We start from the raw sequence: 23,010 nt of genomic DNA, 5'->3' as shown, positions 1-23,010 counted from the left end.
TATTGAATTGTTGCCCTCTGTTTTCACATCATAGTCAACTCTTCAAAATACAGGAGTCTACGTACCGGAGTAGTCAGTTCAGGAGTAGAGATTGGAGTACATGCACTGTTGAGTTTCACCCCACTTCCAAGATCAAAATCACAAATTTTTACAGGTGATACCTGAAATGGAGTAAGAAGGAAAAACACATATAAATCAAATCATTGAGGAAATAAATTAAGCCTAATGAAAAGTAAACAGGTAGAATTACTAAACATAGACGCACCTTATTGGGAGATTCACAGAGTATATTCTCAGGTTTTAGATCTCGATGTGCAATACCTAAGAAGTAACACAGAAAGACAATGAGTCATGTCCAAAACAACAATGCCAAAAATAGAGAAAATATTTGCTTTTTGGTGTTTGCAGTAGCTACTAATTCCACTGCACTTAAATCATCTCTTAAAAGTTACATTCAAACTTCATGAAATATTCCTGGATATTTTCCAAATAATTGTACAGAAGAAATAATATACATTAGAATAATGGCATTAAAATAATATCTTCACATGAATCTTGAACTCCCACAAATTACATAGTACAATCCAGGCATTTAAGAAGCCTTTCTATAATACAATGTAAATGAAATGTATTGGCTAATGAACTATTCTTTATAGCTCTTGATAAGAGATGTATGTATACCTGTAATACTGGTACATTTTTTAAAGAACAAACAATAAAATATGTTCCCTTCATAAGCTCTTCGTGTTGTCAATACACGGATATCAGCAGTGACTCGCTCCTTCACAAGCTAAACCAGAGTTCTAAAGAGTCCTGAGGGACAATGGCATAACTTCTAAAGTCAGTGCTTGACTCGCATTTTCACCCACACATAGAGTATTCACAACTGTGAGAAGGAAACCTATGAATCTTATGTTTCCAAGGGAACTGGACATGTATAAGGATGTGTAGGTCTTCAAAAGGAGAGTTTTCTTTTTTCAGAATTTTGACCAAAGCATTTGTTCAGCTGGGAAACAAAAGGGTGCCCTGCTTCTAACCAGAAGATAATGGGATGACTGAATTATATTGCCCAATTGTTAATATTTCTGCACACAAGTAGCAGCCTGTGTTAGTGAAGCGAACTCAGGCACACTGATTTATTTAGAGACAAAGAAACTCATATAGGATGGCTGGGGATGAACTACATAGGCCATTAGTGCTTACTTTTGATGTTGGTAAGAAAAAGCTATGATAATGGAGGGCAGGGGCAGGCTGGCTTCAAAATACCTTGTAATTACATTGTAATTTCAGTGTTTCCGTAAGTGCACTGACCTCTTCATGAAGGTGGTATAGATGTGTGAGGAGGACGAACCTTTTACTCACTTCAAATTTAATTATAGAGGTTTTATTGGTTTTTTTTACTGGCCAACAGACTACATAGAAAGATGATGTGGATTTAAAAATAAATGTTTTACTTAAACATTTTTTAAAATTTTGAATTTATCATCTGTACCATTAAGTGTCACTGTTAAGGTAAAGTGGTGAGCAAAACTTACGTTACTTTGATCCGTGGCATTAGAAATGACCATTTATACAATTAAAGGCTCCCCAACAAATGGCTGTCTAGTTTGCATTTAAATACATCTAGCAGAGGAGAGCCACTACCCCACTTCATAACTGGATCAATTTGCAAACTACTCATATTCTTATGAAGTTTGTTTCTAATATCCAGCTTATTCCTGCCTTCCTAAACCTAAATCTATTGTCCCATATCCCAGTGCAAGTCTTGATTTTCTGTGTGACAGTCTTAGCTATTTGAAAAACTCTACCAGAATCTTTTCTTCACAATTCTTATTTCATCTGTCTTTATTAGACTTAATTTCTAATTTCCCAATCATCCTTACTTCTATTACTTATGCGCGTTATATTGATTTTACATTTTTATTATTAATGAACAGTGTGGCACTATTGTACCATTCTGAAGGCTGTAATAATGGACTGGAAACTGGAAACTTAAAAAATTTTACAACCTTATGGTAACCAGGTTGGGTTGCATGCATAATTCTGTATGTTTTTAATTTTTTAAAAAATCATCCATGCTACTTCATAGCCTAGCCTCCTCCACATACTGCAACATATCTGCTTACAACGCATGTGGGTCACTTTTAAGCACACAGTTAATATGAGCATTAATCATCTTCTCTAAATCCCCTATAAGTGTCATTTATATTGAAATGCATCATTCATCATTGCATCATTCCTGTGCAATAACTCAATAGGGACTATGTTCATTCACTGTACCTCAAAGGCAACAACCACAGTGTCAAAATCCTTATGCTATTATGTCAGAAAAAGACATCCAAAATGCTTAAACACAGAAATAAACTTAATTTCATGCTGGTCTTTTAAGTATACAAGCAACTTTGCCTAGCCTGATAGCTGATGGCTAATGAGCTTGGAAATAGGAATATGATTGTTTTTACCTTTTGTGTGCAAGAAATCCAATGCACAGGCAATGTCTCTCACCACCTGGCTGGCCTCCCTCTCATTAAAGTGCTTTTGCTTCTGTATATGAGTCAGGATAGAGCCTATAGAGGAAAGACGGCAGGTAGATGCTTTTAGGCAAAACATCTGAAGATATCAAACTCTATAATAAGTATAGACATATTTGTGACAACTAAATTGCCCAGGTTCCTATCTCAACAAAAATAGCAGCAAAGGTAATTACAGAAGAGAAATTGATTTTACAGCCCCCACATCACAGCTCAACAGGTTAGAGACCATGCAGACTGGTCTGTTTTCTTCAGAAACAAGTGTGACATTTACTCCAAAGTTGTTTATACAAGATTACTATTTTAATCAGGAATTAAAGGCCAAAAGTTTAAAGAATGTTCACATTTTCTGAACCCCCCCCCCCATCAAAGACGAATTTTGAATATATACTGTAGATGTGCAGATTTTTACTGTGAAATTGTATGATACTTTGTCACTGCAGAGAGGGACACATAATCTGTTTCCTAACTTCATATTTTTTATATCTGTGACCAATTCTCAAAACTAAAAAGCACAAGTTATCTGCACTTTACTATAATGTAATTATTCTGAGTGACTTCAATTCATTTTTTAAGAACCATCCCAATATTATCTGGATAATATTTCAGCTTCATACATGAGTACAATAATAATCTTTAAAATAGGCTATGAATGAAAATCCAAGTGTTATGTAATAGAAGATAAAACTACATATTTCTGTGAAAAGTTTGAATGATTAAACTAAGGCGGGTCACTGTTATAATAAAATTGGGAGGGGGGCAGAGACAAAGGAAGGGGAATACATACTTACCTCCTCGCAGCTTTTCAAACACAAGGTAGTACTTTACACTATCTTCAAAAAACTCTATTAATTCCAAAATGTTCCTTAAAAACAAGGCACAGGTGATCATGCTAAGTCTTATTTTCTTAGTACATCAAAGGCACAAGTATCCCCCAAAGTGTTATTTGAAATATTCTGATGTTTTCAGATAAACAATAAAATAATCACATTGGTCTAATCCTAAAGTCATCAGTATGATTGTTTCTAAAATTAATCAGTATCTTTAATAAATATGAAAAATAATTCACTTGTCTTCGCTCTTTTCATTCCCAGGCCTGCATTATTAAATAAATATATAGGAGCCAAAAGGACCTGAAAAATTTTGGTAGAAGCAGCTGCTTCAAGTCTACCCTTTGTGCTTTATCAACATAAATCAAACATACTCTGCTTTATCCCAGAGTAAGAGCCTTTTCTGTGGGGGCACCTACCCTTTGGAACAGGTTACCCCCAGGGATACGAATGATCCCAGATCTTCGTACTTTCCATCGCGCACTTAAGACCTTTCTCTTTCACCAAGCTGGGCTGGCATAAATTTCTTCATTGTTCTAAATCTTTATGCTGAAAATTCTTAACCGATGAGCTAAATTGGCTTAATCATCTTATATTCACATTTTATATGTATGTTATGTTAACTGTTCACCGCCCTGAGTCCCTCAGGAGAAGGGCGGTATAAAAAATAAATAAATAAATAAATAAACATAATTTACCGAGGGATGTTATTTGAGCTCTGCTTTCTACACATATACCAAGAATAAACAACTGCTGCCAATCTTATTTTGTGGAATTTTTAACATACAAGGTTTTATTAATACTGTAATACTTACTTATTGCCCTGACACTGATACAATGTTTCCACTTCTCGAAATACCCGACTCCGACTATGTCCAGCATTTTTTTCAATTATCTGTTGCAAAAGTATAAAGTTTTTTTTAAATGAAAAACTTCTTGCAGAATGAATATTGCATTATATCCAATTCTGTCTGCCTGCCAAAACTGGGTTTTATTGACAGATCAAAATCACTTCTTGCACCATGTTACAGATCCACTCAATCCTGAAACCTCCAGATGAGCTTTCAGAAGCCTTCATGGAGCATTGGGAATAAAAGTGAGGGAAATTCCTGTTGCAGAAGTAGAAAATTTTGCATGATGCAAAATGTTGCCAATGACACAATCTTTTCATTTCAATATGTTGAAGGGGGAAAAAATGGTTAGAGCTAGTATCGTTTGGGGAACTATGGCCCTTTTATGACTTGTGGATCTCAAATCCCAGAATTCCTGCCTCAGTTAAAGTCCATAAATCATAAAGGGGCCATAGTTCCCTACCTCTGAAATAGTTATTAGTGTAGTTAATAACTGGGTTCTTGTAGGTTCTCACAGAGGAAATCACATTTTTAAGCAATAATGCTCTTAATCAAAAGGAAAATTGTGACGCTTTTTTCCTCACCTTAACTGCATATTCCTTTCCAGTCTGCAAGCTAACTGCTCCTTGAACCGTGGCATAGGAGCCCTCACCAAGCATCTCTGCAGTGAGCTTATATAAATCTGCCAAATAATAATAATAGTAATAATAGTAATAATAATAAGAAACTACGCGATTATGGATGAAACATGTAACAGTGATACCCACTGTCATCTGGACACTTGGTACCATGTCTAAGAATTTTGCAAAATACATCAAGAAGTTACAGCTTCCTGCTCTAGCACCAGCGAAGCTGCAAAAGACTGCACTACTAGGAAAAACATACATTTTTTTTTTTTTAATTTGATTTATATGCCGCCCTTCTCCGGAGACTCAGGGTGGCTTACAATGCTTTAAGCAATAGCCTTCATTCTTTTGTATATTTTTATACAAAGTCAGCTTATTGCCCCCACAAACTGGGTCCTCATTTCACCTACCTTAGAAAGGATGGAAGGCTGAGTCAACCTTGAGCCTTGGAGAGATTCGAACCAGCAGAAATTGCAGGCAGCTGTGTTAATAACAGGGTGCACTAAACCCTTGTACTATCAAGGCTATTTTAAGAAGATACTTGGCTGATACCTAGGATGCTGGCAGCAAACCCGTATCAACCATCAGGGCCAGTCAATGATATTTGTGATACATGTTTAAATGTTCAATTGACTGAATTTCATGTGTAATGAATAATAGATAATAGATGATAATAATAATAATAATAATAATAATAATAATAATAATAATAATAATAATCCCATATACAGAAGGAATTAACAGTGGACAATTCAGTAAACTTAGTGCCGATAACACATTTGCTACTAAACAAAAAAAAGTTCATCAAGAAATTAAAGACGACAACATGGAAGAAAATTTTATCGGTTTTTCATGTGGAAAACATCATTTCTGAAAGGTTGTGATCTCCTCTATTTTATCTTCTAGATTTTAATTGCTTATGGTTCTTCCTTTTCAATTATCTTGGAATAATATCAATGAAATATGAAATCATGCTATGTGAATTTCAACTATAGGTAGTCCTCAATAACCACAACTGGAACCAGCAACTGTCGCTAAGTGATACGGTCATTAAGTGAAACATCACGTGACCACAAAGGATTTACAACATCAGTTCAGCCATGGTCAACAAGGAAATCACTTCTTGAGATATCGCATGACTTGTAATTTTACTGCCAGCTTCTCCACTGACTCTGCTTGTTGAAAGCTGGATGCGAAGCTCGCAAGTGACAATCACAGGACCACTGGATGTTGCAATGGCCATAAATCTGGGCTGGTTGCAAAGCACCTGAATGGTGATAATGTACTGTAACCTGCAATTCTGGTAAGTTCAAGGACCGATCATAAAATTACCTTTTCAACACTGTCACAATTTCAAATGGTTGCTAAACAGGGCTGTTGTTAAACAGGGAGTATCTCTATTTTGTTTGTCTTCAGCAAAGCCAAACAAGGACAATGCACAAGAAGTAGAAAAATGTAAGAAGTTGTTCTTTTAACCCAATGTTTCCAACTTTAAGATTTGTAAGCTTGAATTCCCCAGCTACCCATGGTGACTGGCGGATTCTGGGAATTGAAATACTACATCTTAAAAGTTGCTGAGATTGAGAAATACAATCAAATCAAAGTGCAATATTCTTACAGTATTCCTAAACTAAGACTACCATAGAAGATTGAAAACAAGCAAACAAATCTACACAAGACCAAAACTACACCCCCCAAAAATCCAAGCAATTATAAATCCAACCTTCAAACCTTCCAGGGAAATGATCTGTAGCTCTTGTCCTCTTTTTCTTTTTCCTTTTGCCATTGTCTGATATGGGAAGAGGCTGGCTGTTGATTATCTCTACACAACAGAAAAAGAACAGCAGATCACTCTTCTGTTTACAGCAAATATGTGAGAGTAGTATGACTTCATACTCTTAAATCTCTAATGTTCTCTTTTTTAATCTCCCAATGTAAACCACTAAGGGGAAGCGGTGGCTCAGTGGCTAAGGCGCTGAGCTTGTTGATCAAAAGGCCGGCAGTTCAGCGGTTCGAATCCCTAGTGCCATGTAACGGGGTGAGCTCCCGTTACTTGTCCCAGCTTCTGCAAACGTACCAGTTCGAAAGCACGTAAAAAATGCAAGTAGAAAAATAGGAACCACCTTTGGTGGTAAGGTAACAGCATTCTGTGCGCTTTTGGCATTTAGTCATGCCAGCCACATGACCACGGAGACGTCTTCGGACAGCACTGGCTCTTCGGCTTTGAAACAGAGATGAGCACGGGCCCCTAGAGTCGGGAACAACTAGCACATATGTGCAAGGGGAGCCTTCACCTTTACCTTTAAACCAGGGGTGAAATGCTCCCGGTTCAGACCGGCTCAGGTGAGTAGATAGCGATGGTGACGGGCAGTTCGGAGAACAGGCAACAAAAATCCCTGCCCCCGCCCCCCATGCCCAGCTGAGCCGCGCGATCATCAGAGGCTTTTTTTCTTTTAAATGCCTCTGACGAGCCAAGCTCTGACGATCTCAGCTGAGTTGCCTGATCGGCAGAAGTTTTTTTAAAAAACCCTCTGACAATCAGGCAACTCAGCTGGGATCGTCAGAGCCTTTTGAAAGCATTTTTTATATGGTTTTACATGTAAAAAATGGTTTTAAAAGTTAAAAAAAATTGGCCATGCCCACCGTCACATTAACCCCCCACACCAAGCCACGCCCACAGATCCGGTAGTAACAGATTTTAGATTTCACCACTGCTTTAAACCACTAACAAAAAGGTAATATTTTTGATCATATCCAAGGAACACTATTTTCAAGGTATAGGGGCACAGCAAAAAAAAAAGTAACAATAAAAAACAATATAGAAAATGTCTGTACAAATGATACAAAACATGGGGTTCCCACATAGCACATTGTAGGCCCATTTGGAATAGTTTTTTACCATTATTTTTCGCTATTTCAACTGTTAAAGCCAAGAATAAGACGTTTTTGTTCAGACACTATAAAATAATAAGCCATAATGGCTGGAAGGGGAGGGGTGAGCGAAGGAATGGCTTTTTACCAGGTTGTATCAACTCCAGGCAATGGAGCTAAAGAAAAGAGACTATGCAAATTACAGTGTGAAAAATCAGCAGGACACTAAAAAAGATACTTAGAATGCAAAAATCCATTCAGCAGAAAAATTACTTTACAGTATATAGCAGTGATGGCAAACCTTTTCGGCATCGAAACCCAGAAGGAAGCTGTCCAGGGTGCATGCCCCCCCCCAAATGAACTTCCGGTGCACGTGGCTGACCGGCACACATGCTCACGCAGGAAAACGGAAGACCAGCTCTTCCATTTTCTGGCACTGCCGCATGCAAAAAGGCCAGTGGATCGTCGCACGCACATGCATGCCAGAAATCTGGAAGAGGAATGGGCGACGCCACAGGTGCCAGGCGACATGGCTCTGTGTGCCACTTTGGGCACGTGTGTCATAGGCTCGCCATCACGGGTATATAGTAAATAAAAATTTCATAAAAGCCCAGAAGGATGGTAGGAAAAAGGTCTGGGTGGGGAATTTTTTTTTTTTTTTTGGCAATTGATTCTGAATTTTTTAAAGTTAATGGTATAGTGTGAGACTTTCGTCCCCGTGGAGAAATGTAATTTTTGCTGCATGTCCATCGAATGGATTTTTTTTTTTTGAAGGCCTGTCTCAATTTTAAAAATACTGAATTCAACTTGAATGAAATGCTGCAGTGGTACAGTAGTTTACAATAATAACTTAATATGCTTTTTAATTTATGATTAATATCATTACTGATGCTCACAAGAATATCATAAAAGGTCTTAGAGAATGATTTTTCCTTCATATAAGCACAAAAAGCTTCCACATACTGATTTAAGATTATTTCCCATCATTTCTACAAGTATTTTTTAATCTTCGTGTCTTTGTAGACAAATTGAAAGAATTAAGTATTCTTAATTTTTTTTATCAAATGCAGGATAAAATACATGTGAACAAATTCATCAGAAACTAAAAGACAATGAGTGTCTTAACATGCTGTACGAAGACCTATTTGGTTGATTTGGGCATATTATGTTCTGTCAATCTAGGAAACCAGCTTATTCAGTAAACCAAATTAAAATAAATCGTCATTTGATACAAAGTGTAAACTGAAAGCCAGTTTATAGGATCCACATACAATAATTTTGATATCATTCTAATTTTTCTACATGATTTTTTACTTTTCCTGAATATTTTTATTTTTATTTCTAAAAGATAAATGTTATATTTGTTGAATGTCTACTAAACGTATAAAGTTTAGTGAACTGCAAAGGTGTTTTGAGGTTTATTTGCAGAAAAGAAAGAAGTTTTTAGCAAACGTATTGTTAAAAGAATTATTTATTCATTAAGTGAATTAAAAATAACTTCCCATACCAAGTTAATAATTTGTCCACTCAGGAAATTACTGTTTTATTAAGTTCTGACCAATCTTGGTCCAAGAATGAAATGATGAAATGATAACAGGTGTTGAAGCTACAGGAACCTTGTGGGCAAGTGATCATGCAATATTGGAATTCAACATTATGCAAGCACAAGCAATACAACAAAGTCAAACTAGAGTCTTGGACTTTAAGAGAGCCAGATGTTATTCTGTTAAGAAATAGATTTCTTCTCTACAGTATCTATACTGGGTTAGCCAGTGTAGAGGCTATTTCAATCAGTTTTTCCCATCTGACACATCAAAGGTTAAGCAGCTTTCTTTCACACCAAAAAAAAGCTTGACTCATTGCTATGTCCACGTTGTGCTCAGACAGCCATAAAACAAGTGTTACTTTTGCTATTTATTCTGCCTGTGGTTTTAATCAGAAATGCAAGACATATCCTTGTATAACCTTTACTTTCCTAAAATACTTTCTGCTAGAATGAACCAAAATGACCTTGCCATTTTTTTAAAATGTGTAAGATGGCAATCAATTGTTTTACCACAATGTAATTATTGTAGCACCTTCCCTTCTAACGTATTTTGTAGTAGGTTTGCTTTAAAATTATATTAGTTTTATAATTTTATAAAATTAATATAATTAATTTTGCTAGGAGCTAGGAGCAATCGGTATTCATCTTCAAAAATATCTAAGGAAACTCAAGGAAATTAGTAGAGCCTCATCTGGACTGCGTTGCAGCTGGCTCTTGGAAACTGTATGGACAACTGTCCACAACTCTGACCTGTATGCCCAGAAGCAACCAACGCTTCCAACATTGCACTAGCAATGAACACATTCATTCCTCTTGCCCATTTTTATCCCCTTCTTCTCACGCCCCCTCAATCTTACCAAGCATAGTTGCTTTTGCTATGCTATCATTTGCTGCATTAGACGCCCTCACTGATTTAGCTAATGCTTAACTAAAAAAGACAGAGCCATACAAAATGAAGACTTGATTTAGCAGACCTTGACCTCTAGTTTGTAGTAGAGGAGAACCATTTGGTTCTCTCTGCTGCCATCTAATGGTTATCTGGGCTTCTGCAGTACAGGTAGTGCTCGGTTTACAACAGTTCATTAATTGACTGTTCAAAGTCGCAATGAAAAAAGTGACATGACCATTTTTCACACTTAACAACCATTGCAGCATCCCCATGTTCACGTGATCCAAGTTCAGACCCTTGGCAACTGACTCATATTTATGATGGTTGCAGCATCCTGGGGTCACGTGATCACCTTTTGTGACTTTCTGACAAGCAAATGGGGAAGCCAGATTCACTTAACAACTCTGTTGATATCTTAACAACTGTAATGCTTCATTTAACAACTGTGGCAAGAAAGGTCACAAAATGGGGCAAAATTCATTTAACAAATGTCTCCCTTAGCAACAGAAATTTTGGGACACAATTGTGGTCATAAACCAAGGGCTACCTGTACATTTTGTTCAATTGGTATTCTTGAAAATATTGGGCAAGGTGTGGGTGGCAAAGAGAAGCCTTGCTTCCTCTGTCTTCACTATATTTATATCTCTGAGTAAACTACTTTTAAGCATAAATAATTGACATACTGATAAGCATATATCAATCTATGCCATCAGAAACAAAGATCTTTTATAGAATAAGTTTCCATAGTTTCCAGCATTTACCAACACTGATAGAGCAAGCTACTGTATATAAACAGGAAGCAAACCAGGGGTGAAATCCAGCAGGTTCTGACAGGTTCTGGAGAACCGGTAGCGAAAATTTTGAGTAGTTTGGAGAACCAGCAAATACCACCTCTGGCTGGCCCCAGAGTGGGGTGGGAATGGAGATTTTGCAGTATCCTTCCCCTGCCACACCCACCAAACCACACCACACCACGCCCACCAAACCATGCCCACAGAATGGGTAGTAAAAAAAAATGAATTTCACCACTGAAGCAAATCCCACACTTACTTGCACTGGCGATGTTACCTAATCAGGTAATGAACCTCTGCAACAACCAAGCACAGACAGCACCAAGAACTCCACACTAAGGTCAATATATTGAACACTTTAAGGACAAGACGCACCCAAGAAATAAATCTCAGCTCAGTGGTTTAATATTCAAAGCAGATACCTGATTTATGCTGGATGGGTTTCACTGAATGGAAGGCTGGTGGAGCCTGGCAACACGTTTCATTCATAAATGAACTTGGTGAAGGATTACTTTGTGACTGAAAGTAAACAAAAAAGTCTCTGTTTAGTTCTCCCGATTAGTTCTTTCTGTACTCACTCTAGCCTATAAAAGGAGATACAACAGATGACAAATCTGTTCTTTATTAATCTGTACAAAACATTATGACTTGTTTGTTGTTGCAGAATTGCTATATACAGTTTGCACATACAAAGTAGACCGACAACAAAGTTTCTGCCCCTTCCCTGTTCATTTCTTCTCTATCTCATGTTATATATTCATCCAGAATAGATCTCCTTAATGTTGTTAACCATATTCAGTGGCAACACAATTTGTATTAGTCATACCATGATACTATGGGGGTGGCAATAATTTGAGACTATAATAGTTATACTTTAAGAGTTCACAAATTCCAGAAGAGAGTTAAAACATTTTCAATTAACTTCTACATCACATTACTTGATCTTTCAACTGCTCGATATCAAACATACTTTCCATTTATATCAAATATGCAGTCAATATATTTATTTATTTATTTATTTTATTCAATTTATATCCCGCCCTTCTCCTAGTGGACTCAGGGCGGTGCACAGCCAGAACTAAAACACATACCAATACAAAATTTAAAATTATTAAAAGAATTATATAACTGTGGCCCAAAATTTAAAACATTCAAATTAAAACCCATTTGACAATTTAAAAGGCTAAAAAAGGGGGGGGGGTTTCATGCCAGCCCTGCTTGATGGAAAAGAAAAGTTTTTAGGGCATGGCGAAAAACCCGGAGATCTGATATCCTTTGTATCTCTGGGGGCTGACACTGCCTGGCTGACGGCACCCTGAGGAGTCCCTCTCTATGAGAGCGTACTGGTCGGTGGGAAGCTATCGGCGGCAGAAGGCGGTCCCGCAAATACCCAGGTCCTATGCCATGGAGCGCTTTAAAGGTGGTGACCAAAACCTTGAAGCGCACCCGGAAGACCACTGGAAGCCAATGCAGCTCACGCAGGAGAGGTGTCACATGGGAGCACCCCCTCGCTCCCATAATCCCCCGCGCAGCCGCATTCTGCACCAGTTGGAGCCTCCGGGTGCTCCTCAAGGGGAGCCCCATGTAGAGAGCATTGCAGTAGTCCAGGCGGGAAGTGACAAGCGCCTGAGTGACTGTGCGTAGAGTCCCGATCCAGAAAGGGACGCAACTGGCGAATCAGGCGAACCTGATAAAAAGTCCCCTGGCCACGGCCGTCATATGCTCTTCTAAAGACAGCCGTGCATCCAGGAGGACACCCAAGTTGCGAGCCCTATCCATGGGGGCCAATAACTCGCCCCCAATAGCCAGCGATGGCACCAGCTGGCTATATCGGGACGCCGGAAGCCACAGCCACTCTGTCTTGGAAGGGTTGAGTCGAAGCCTGTTACTCCCCATCCAGGTCCGCACGGCCTCCAGGCACCGGGACATCACTTCAAAGGCATTGTTGGGATGACCTGGGGTGGAGATGTACAGCTGAGTATCATCAGCGTATTGATGGAACTCCACCCCAAAGCCACAGATGATCTCACCCAGCGGCTTCACATAAATGTTGAACAGAAGGGCCGAGAGGACTGACCCCTGCGGCACCCCACAAACAAGACGCCTTGGGGTCGACCTCTGCCCCCCTGCCAACACCGACTGTGACCGGTCGGAGAGATAGGAGAACCACTGCAGAACGGTGCCCCCCACTCCCAACCCCTCCAACCGGCGCAGCAAGATACCATGGTCGATGGTATCAAAAGCCGCTGAGAGATCTAACAGGACCAGGATAGAGGAGCAACCCCTGTCCCGAGCCCTCCAGAGATCATCCACCAACGTGACCAATGCCATTTCTGTGCTGTGCCCAGGCCTGAAGCTGGACTGGAGCGGATCCAGATAGACAGCTTCATCCAGGTACCCAGGAAGCTGTCGCACCACCACACTCTCCACAACCTTCGCCAAGAAGGGAAGGTTGGAGACCAGACAGTAGTTAGCCAAAACAGCCGGATCCAGAGCAGGCTTCTTGAGGAGGGGCCTCACCACCGCCTCTTTCAAGGCGGATGGCAAGACACCCTCACTCGCGTAACCTCCCGGGAGGCCAGCACCAACCAGGAGGGACACAGGTCCAATAAACATGTGGTTGCGTTCAGCCGCCCCAGTATCCTGTCCACGTCCTCAGGAGCAACAGGGTCGAACTCCTCCCAAATGGCAGTCCCAAGACCGGCACCCATCATCCCGTCTGTACCTACCCAGTCAGAGACCAAGCCTTCCCGAATCTGAGTGATTTTATCGTGCAGATACTGAACAAAATCCTCAGCACGACCCTGCAAGGGATCCTCCCACACTCCCAGATGGAGGAGGGAGCAGGTCACCCTAAACAGGGTGGCCGGGCGGTTATCTGCCGATGCGATAAGAGCGGAAAAATAGTTACATTTTGCCGCTTTTATCGCCACTAGGTAGGTCTTAATATGAGAACTTACCAGTGTTTGGTCGGATTCGGAGCAACTAGATCTCCAACTGCTCTCTAGGCGTCTTTTCCGGCGCTTCATCTCCCTCAGCTCCCCGGAGAACCAAGGAGCCAGGTAGACTCGGTGACGGGTCAGAGGCCGCACAGGCACGACTCGGTCCAAAGCGTCAGCAGCCGCCCTATCCCAGGCGGCCACCAGCTCCTCAGCCGAGCCGTGAGTCAGAGCCTCAGGAAGTGGCCCAAGCTCCATCTGGAACCCATCTGGAACCATCTGGAACCTACTCAAGTATATATACTGAGTATAATATAACCTATACATTCCTATACTATAAACACAAAGACTTCGACTTCTGAACATGATTCCAGATGCTGGTCCATCACCTATGAAGCCCAACATGGTCACCTCGGGTACTACCTGTATCCCATAGTATCTGCCCAGTCAGTTTGATCTAGCAGGTTTGGCATGCTCTGGGGTCCATCAAATAAGAATGATATCTGTCAGGACTCTAGGTGTGTGATTTCTCTGTAGCAGTACCTGTCCTCTGGAATGAGCAGCCCCACAAAATTCAAATGGATTCCTATCTACTACTATTCCACAGAACTTTAAATACCTGGCTCCTCATCCAGGCTTTTGATGAGGATGACTGATGCCACTTCTTCAGACCGGATCGCCTGATCTGGTAGCTATGGCGGCGGAGAACCAGTAGCAAAAATCCCTGCATGACCCCCCCCCCCCCCACCATGCCCAGCTGAGCCGCACGATCATCAGAGGCTCTTTTTTTATTATTTTTAAAAGCATTTTTTCTACAACCTCTTCCAAAGAAAAAATGCTTTTAAAAGTAAAAAAAAAAAAGCCTCTGATGATCGCACGGCTCAGCTGGGATCATCAGAGGCTTTTCAAAGCATTTTTTTCTGCAACCTCTTGGCCCGAAGAGGTGGTAAAAAAAATGCTTTGAAAAGTCTCTGACGATCCCAGCTGAGTTGCCTGATTGGCAGAGGCTTTTCAAAGCATGAGAAAAAATGCTTTGAAAAGTTTTTTTAAAAAAAGTTGGCCACGCCCACCATCACATTAACACCCCCCCACCAAGCCACGCCCACAGAACCGGTAGTAACAAATTTTACATTTCACCCCTGCCTCCAGGTATCCTTTCTTTGCCTTCATTGTACTAGCTTGTACCTTTTTTCTTTTAATTTTGTTCAATCAAAGCAATAGTAGCATTGATTTCTCTTCTTAAATGTGGTTTAACAATTGTAAACCACCCAGATTCACTGGGTGATAAGCAGCATATATGGTAAATTTTATTTTACTATATATACAAAAATGTGAAATCTCAGTTGCCAGTTTTTAGCTAGTCTTGGCACAAATGACCAGAGTCAAATGATCATACTATGGATATACAGGTAGTCCTCGACTTATGACTACAATTGAGTCCAAAATTTCTGTTGTTAAGTAAGACATTCGTTAAATGAGTTTTGCCCCATTTTACGACCTTTCTTGCCTCAGTTGTTAAGTGAATCACTGCAGCTGATAAATTGGTAATCTGGTTGTTAAATGAATCTGTCTTCCTCATTGACTTTGCTTGTGAAAAGGTTGCAAAAGGTGATCACATGACCTTGGGACACAGCAACGGTCATAAGTATAAAGCGTTTGCCAAGCATCTGAATTTTGATCACATGATCATTGGGATGCTACAAAGGCCGTAATTATGAAAAAAAAAGGTCATAAGTCACATTTTTCAGTATCATTGTAACTTTAAACGTTTGTCACTAAACAAACTGTTGTAAGTCAAGGACTATCTGTATTAGGTGAAGGTCTAGCTCTCTGAAAAAGTCTACAATGGTGAGAATGGTGGAAGGAAAGAGAAAAAGATGACCAGCAATAATGTGAATGGACTAAATTACAGCAGCAATGGACACATTGTTGGAAGACCTAAAGACCAAGTTGGGAACAGAATGTCATGGAGAAAATCTATCTATGTGGTTTATTTATAGTTGGTTGCACAGTCAGCCAAATGCTTAAACTGCATTCAGCATTTATTTCCACCTATCAAGTCCTTCACAATGACCTAGATAAAAAAGCCAAATCCAGTCTAAACATCTGGCTGACTGTGAAATATTATCAAATATTATTAACTGGTGTTGGCCTTCATGCACATCAAATTCTTCCCAAGAACCTAGGTTGACATAATATATCCAGTTCAGTACATGTGCACATCCAAGCAGTGTGACCTTTTGTAACAGACAGATGGAAATTTTGTCAATGCACAAATTTTCTAAATGCTGTCCAATATATTTTTGTATGATACCCAGTGTGCTGACCACCACTGGGACTTTATATCATAATCTTTCAACCCTGATTTTTAGATCATGCTACTTGTGAGCTTCAATTCTTAGTCTTCTATTCTACTATTCCAGGGGTGTTGCCACATCAATTATCCATAGTTTCTTCTTTTTAACCAGAGTTAAATCTGATGTGAGCCAAGACTTTATCATTTTTTTTATTTGAAAACCCTGTGATATTTTAACCTATTCATTTTCAACTATTTTTTAATTAAATATTCCCACCGATTTTTCATTAATGACACATAATTTTAGAGATGTTCCAGAGAATCATAGTGACAGAGTTATAACGTTCATAATCACTTTGTGCAATCTTCTTGCATGAGCTGAATATATAATATATAGTTTCTTCTGCCTCTTTGCATAATCTGCATTTTGAATCATTTAATGATTTTTCAATTCTGGCCTTGATTGCATTAGTTTGAATAGCTTGTTCTTAAACAGCCAAAATGAAGGCTGTTTTCGGTTTCTTTTTTTAATGTTTCAGTTTTAAACCCATTGCCAGGTTTTATCTTTACCCATTTTCCAGTCAATTTTTTTTAGAACTTATTTATTTATTTATTATTTATTATTAATTTTATTTCTATACCGCCCTTCTCCCGAAGGACTCAGGGCGGTGTACAGCCTAATTAAAAACACGACAGACAATATTTAAAAATAATTAAAATTATTAAATAATAGGCCCAATTTATAAAACCCCGAATTTAAAATCCCAATTAAAACCAATTAAAATCTTTATATTGATAGCCCAGCCTGGCGGAACAACATGGTTTTGAGGGCACAGCGAAATACACAGAGATCAGAGATTTTGCGAATTTCTGGGGGGAGTTCATTCCAAAGGGCAGGAACTTGACCATGTCATTCTATTTAAAATAATCAAATCTTGTGTTTATTTAGTTTTATAAAAATAATTCCACCATAAAAAACCATTTATTTGGGCTAATCATTTGCCTGCTTTGTAAGTCCCATTTGTATACATTTTATTGGAAAACTGAATAAATGATAAATTTTCTAAACACTGGAATTCAATGGCACTTTAGAGACTGAGGTGAGAGAATTCATTTCTGAGAAATAAGTTCCATTTAATTCAAAAAGGTTTGTTTCAAATAAGTATGAGGATTTCTGCCTTAAACTTGTTTTTCAAGCCCTCCTATTAAATTGTTCCAGCCAACTGGTCAGAAAAAAAAAATTAAAGATATACCAGCTGTTTCCAATCCACTACCCTCCAGATTTAGACTACAAGTCCAAGTATTCCCATCATACATGGGGTATTGCAAGCCCTAGAGATACTTGTACCTACTCCAAAAAGCACACAAAATTGATTCCGGAAACAACTTTGCATCTACCACCAAAGCCTTATCTGTGTTACTCTACCTTAATATTTGTATCATGAGATGGAGTTCATTAAACCTGGTTCAGGATTTTTGCAGAGTTATGAAATTTATTGAAGGGATAAGTAAGGTGCAGTGTCATGTAAAAGATGGCGTAAGTTTATAAAACTTCAGCTATTAATCATACTGAATCACCAGAGGTTTATAGTCTTCATGATGTCCAAACACATTTAATGCCAATGTACACTATAATGGTTAGGTATTAGGCAAGCATGACACAGAAATTGCTTCTCTCACTTTAGTCTGCAGTGGAAAAATCTCTGCTGGAAGAGTACATTCAGTTCTGATCACACTTAAAAACCAGACATGAAGCATCTGGAAAGGACAAATAGTCTGATAAATGAGACATACAAAGCTTGACTGAGGGTGCACAGTTCAAAGAAAAACAATAAAATAAAGATTTGCAAACAGTTTTCCAAAGCATGGTTAATCTTGAAGGTTATATTTTTACTGGCTAAAGCAACCCCAAATAGACTATTAGGAATAATTTAAGAATATTAGCAGGCTGAAGTCTGTATTTACAATATTTATTGACTGCCTTTTATTTACAATGTATACACATTATAATATGATAATATGATAAATCTTCCTCTTCCCTTGATGTTTAAATTAAGTACAACATTTTGTTGGCCAGACTTAAGGAATATTCACTGTTGTGGTATTTCAGGAATAAGAAAATAATGTCCTTGGGAGGGAGGGGATGTGTCTGTCTGTCTGTCTGTCTGTCTCCCTCCCTCCCAAGAAAAGTGAAATAGTTTTGGTTAGGATTTCTATTTCTATGTGTCATAAACCTTCATTCAACTGTAGCAGTCTCTGGAGAATCATTTCTAAGAATAGAAAGAATCAACAGCAAAAATTTACCAGATTTTTTCCCCAAAGCTTAACTATAACTTTTTTAAAAAAATAACATGGAACAGGAAAACATCCAAACATCCATGTGAACCTAAATAGTTCTAACACAAACAACTGGTTGTTCTTTGCATTTTACCGTAATGGGACTAGGGAAACTCTTCAGGTCCGAACTATTATTGGGCCTCGTCAAAGTAGACATCTGGAAATAATGAAAACATCAGAATTAGCCCCAACCTTTAGAAAACACTTAATATAGCTGAAATTCTCAGAATGCTATCTCCTTAGATGGAATCCACAAGATTTGCAAGATACCATTGTGAAAATTGAAGAGCCTGTAGTACAGTGGACTAAAGCACTGTTATTAACAGATTAACATCTGCTGCTTGCAATTACTGCAAATTCAAATCTCACCAGGCTCAAGGTTGACTCAGCCTTCCATCCTTTCAAAGGTAGGTGAAATGAGAACCCAGATTGTGGGGGCAATAAGCTGACTTTGTATAAATATACAAAAGTATGAAGGCTATTGCTTAACGCATTGTAAGCCGCCCTGAGTCTCCGGAGAAGGGTGGCATATAAATTAAAGCAAAAAAAAAAAAAAAATTGAAGATAATTTTATTCCATTACTGGAAGACATAGCCAACACAAAATTTTACCAGGTGATTTATACTGTATTATATCAGTTCTTGATATTCATTAACTTAGCGTAATGATTTTTGTGATTTTTTTTTAGTCTTTTAAAGCAATATATGCAGTTAATTATGTTTAATTAATGATGGCCTAACCTCCATGAAATTTTTAAATCCCTGGTTCATTCATCTATAGTTTCTTCATCTTTTCTTATCCTTTTAATATTATTTAGATACCATCTTTTAATAGCTAACAAAGAAGCCTCCCAAAAACAAGGACTTCTCAATAATGAATGCTCTAGCATGGTGCCTTTAAAAAAAACAATTCATTTTAGTATTGTTTACATAATAGGTTTAAAGCAAAAAATGCATGCATATAAGCAAATGTATATGCATTTTGCAAGAAGCTAATTTATTACCAAACTGCTTCTCTACTATTTTTACCATGTTACAGATACCTGTTAAATCCAATTTAACATATTTTACATTTTCATAGAGTAAGCTTCTACAAATATGAAGTACTCTTTGAGGAGTTTATTTTGATAGTTGTGGGAAAATGAACATTAAAAGGAAGGAGCAGGGGAAAGATCATGAAAAATGAAAAAGATCAAATAATAATTGCCAATAAAAGTGGCCATTCACAAAACTGCCATTTGATGTAATATAGATATCTTTGCATTGTGAGCATCTTTTTCATTTTATTTCCCTCTGATCTTTAATTTTACTATTCACTTTCTCATAACCATCAAAATAAATAAATTGCCCAAAGAGTACTTCATCTTTATTAGAAGAGTATGATTACTCTATGAAAATGTAAAACACAATAAATTGGATTTAGCAGTATCTTTAACATGGTAAAAATAGTAGAGAAGCCCTACGTGTTAATCAGCTAAAATAGGATTAACTTTCATAATAAATTTAATTCAGCTTGCTTCTATTGAAGTTCCACTCAAATATTTTGCTCAAGGATGGCCTCTTGAGAGCTATAATATAGAATTAAATGTTTTTAATTATGAGACATATGTCATAGATGGCTCACAACAAAATCATTAAAACAACGTAAAAATGCTTTTTATCCTTCCTTCCATGGCACCATGAAAACGCATATCCCATACTCATTGGCTCATCCCCATCCTAGTTCAGAGCTTTTGGAAAACTCTCTAATCTTCACAGCATTCAGGAAGGCTAACAAGATTGGGGATGGAAGGTGCAGATCTCAGTGGCAGCCTATTCCAAAGAGTCAGAGCCAGCTACAGAGAAGGCATGCCTCCAAGGTCCCACCAGATGACAGCATTCAAAGGGCCTGGAGCATCCACCTATCCAACCTGGTGGGACAGAGGTTCCCTCCAAAGAACCTGGTCCGTGCCAGGCAGTAGCTTTAATAGTGATAACCAATATCTTGAATTGCACCCAGAAAGCAACTGGAAACTAGAGCAGATCATACAGCATCAGTGTAACATAGGTGCCCAGAATTCCCATCTAAATAGTCATCCATCTAAAGCAGAGGTCTTCAGACTTGGCAGCTTTAAGACTTGTGGACTTCAACTCCCAGAATTCTATGCTGGCTATGAGGTATGCTGGCTGGAGAATTCTGGGAGTTGAAGTCCACAAGTCTTAAAGCTGCCAAGTTTGAGGACCCCTGATCTAAAGTGTCCAGCCAACCCACCTAGCAGATTGTGGCTGACCTCAGCTCAGAAAAAAAAAAATAAGCATGATCAAACCTAATTAGTAAACTGATGGGAGACCACCAGAAAATCCACTTTGTAGACTAGATTGGGAAATGTTTAAAAAAGAAAAAAAAACCGAGAAGGCAACAACAAACCACTTCCAGATGTTGGCCAAGTGATGTTCATATATGTGGTCATTTCATCACCAGGAGTGAAATTTGAATTGAGAACACTATCCAAGTCCAGATATTTATAATATAATAAATGTGTTTGGGTTTTGAAGATGCCATGTTTTTCTTTTGTTGTTTTTATTGCAATAGATTAACACAACCCATGTCCATATCCCGTTGTAAAATAATTTCTAAAAAGGCCTTGGCCCTTGCAAATATATCCCAAAAATTCAGACACCTCGAGACACATTTCTTCCTATAAAAATACTAGCCCAGATTTTTTTTTAAAAAAAAGCAGTGTCTGAATATAAAGAAACAAATACAGCCCAGGCCCTTTAAATAATGCCCTTACAAACCCCAAGCTCAGTAGGTAGATTGGGCAATAATCTTGCAACTAGGTTCTCACAACATCTCCTTTCCTTAGAGGAGATGTGCGAGAGAGACATCTGTCTCTCACACACACAAATCACAATGAACCCACAAGAACCTAACTTAACCTGAGAACACAGGAGTCTGGAGGAAAGCTTGCAAACAAAACGCCTCATTTTCCAACACGTGGCACCCCATTTTCTCTTTCCTCCTTCCCTCCACCGCACCCCAAACCAACCCTCTGTATTACTGGAGAAACTATAGCCACTCCCTACTCCAGGAGAAAGCCAAATGCCCCACCCGGTACCCGAACCCCTCCTTTGACATCTCCCAGCCAAAATTCTCCCCCACCCGCAGCAGCACCAGCAGCCCTGGCACCGCTCCTGCCTCCTATAGTTCTACGCCAGCTATTCCCCGGCGCTCAGCCTCTTCATCCACCTCTGCGGTTGCCAAAGGGCATCCCTTCCTACTCACAGCCGGCTCCAACAGCCACAGGCCGACACGCTCTCGACAAAGGAGGAGCTACGAGCAATTGCACCGGCCCCTTATAGAAGGTTTGCAAGCAAGGATGGGAGGGGGGGGAGGGATGGGGGGGGGGAAAGAGAGAGAGAAAGGAGAAGTATGCGCATGCTCACACTTGCCCGGGCGTGGGAATCACGCTTTCGTAGTAGGAGAGCTTTTGGAACCAGTTCCAGGAAGGCCGGACTGGGTGCCGGCAGTGCCCATGCGCAGAGCCACACGAAAGTAGAGAGAAATGTTCCCCGCTCTAGGTTTTCTAACGTACTCGGGTGGTTTGAGGGATGAAGAAACCGGATGCTGTAAAAAAACAAAAAAACAAAAAAAAAAGTCCGCGGGTAGGACAGCAGAAGCTCTGTAGAGGTTGCTCCCTTTCCTGCTAGCTAGTGCTTTTAAGAATGGGGAATGGCACGGGACGTTCCTGCGCTGACGATCTTCTCCAATTTTAGGGTGTTAAGAAGGGTCATGTGGCAGTAAGGAGTGAAAGGATGAATGCAGCGATCGAATTAGTACTCGGGATCGCCTTTCTTTTTAATGCCTAGTCATGCACATCACACCGGTCACACTTTCTCAATTCTTGGCAAAAAGGCAATGGCGGACCACAAGGGATGAGTTTAAGGACTCTTGTAACTTAAAAAAAACAATATCAAGAGAGTGTAGATGGCTCCGTGTTGTTTCTGACAGCCATTAGATAATAATATGAAAAGTGTAGACCAGGGTTTCTCAACCCTGACAACTGAAAATGTATGAACTATCAACTCCTAGAATTCCCAGCCAGCCATGCTGAATAGGGAATTCTGGCAGTGGTGAAATTCCAATTTTTTTTAATACCGGTTCTGTGGGTGGGTGTGGCTTGGTGGGCGTGGCAGGGGAAGGATACTGCAAAATCCCCATTCCCCACTCTGGGACCAGCCAGAGGTGGTATTTGCCAGTTCTCCAAACTACTCAAAATTTCCCCTACCTGTTCTCCATAATCTGTCAGAACCTGCTAGATTTCACCCCTGAATTCTGGGAGTTGAATTCCATACATTTTCAAGTTGCCATGGTTGAGAAACAAGATAAGTAACCAGGACTATGAGTTGTTGTACTTATTGTACCAATTAGGAGTCTATTTGAGGTTTGATAGTTTTATTATTGTAAGAGACTGTAACTCTTCTCTGTGAGTATCTACTTGGTGTTGATCTTAACTCTATAGTG

The 23,010-nt window shown here is 39.2% G+C and overlaps 1 protein-coding gene across 1 annotated transcript in view; it reads right to left on the bottom strand.

Moving 5' to 3' along the window:
- The window catches only part of MKNK1 (MAPK interacting serine/threonine kinase 1), a 30,664-nt gene extending 8,829 nt beyond the window's left edge, over nucleotides 1–21,835 (bottom strand). Inside the window, exons 1-10 of the mRNA XM_070939582.1 lie at nucleotides 21,772–21,835; nucleotides 18,602–18,664; nucleotides 11,358–11,454; nucleotides 6,562–6,660; nucleotides 4,797–4,894; nucleotides 4,177–4,256; nucleotides 3,323–3,396; nucleotides 2,463–2,567; nucleotides 266–321; nucleotides 66–161 (exon numbers count right to left, since the gene is read on the bottom strand). Coding sequence (XP_070795683.1) covers nucleotides 66–161; nucleotides 266–321; nucleotides 2,463–2,567; nucleotides 3,323–3,396; nucleotides 4,177–4,256; nucleotides 4,797–4,894; nucleotides 6,562–6,660; nucleotides 11,358–11,454; nucleotides 18,602–18,664 — 768 coding nt within the window. The 5' untranslated portion in view covers nucleotides 21,772–21,835. The remainder of the gene's footprint in view (nucleotides 1–65; nucleotides 162–265; nucleotides 322–2,462; nucleotides 2,568–3,322; nucleotides 3,397–4,176; nucleotides 4,257–4,796; nucleotides 4,895–6,561; nucleotides 6,661–11,357; nucleotides 11,455–18,601; nucleotides 18,665–21,771) is intronic.
- Nucleotides 21,836–23,010: the final 1,175 nt, after the last annotated feature.

The sequence above is a fragment of the Pituophis catenifer genome, unplaced genomic scaffold (assembly GCF_029215685.1).
Source record: "Pituophis catenifer annectens isolate HBS135680 unplaced genomic scaffold, rPitCat1.0.hap2 SCAF_3, whole genome shotgun sequence".
Lineage (NCBI taxonomy): Eukaryota > Metazoa > Chordata > Lepidosauria > Squamata > Colubridae > Pituophis > Pituophis catenifer.
This window is presented reverse-complemented; position numbering and strand designations above follow the sequence as displayed.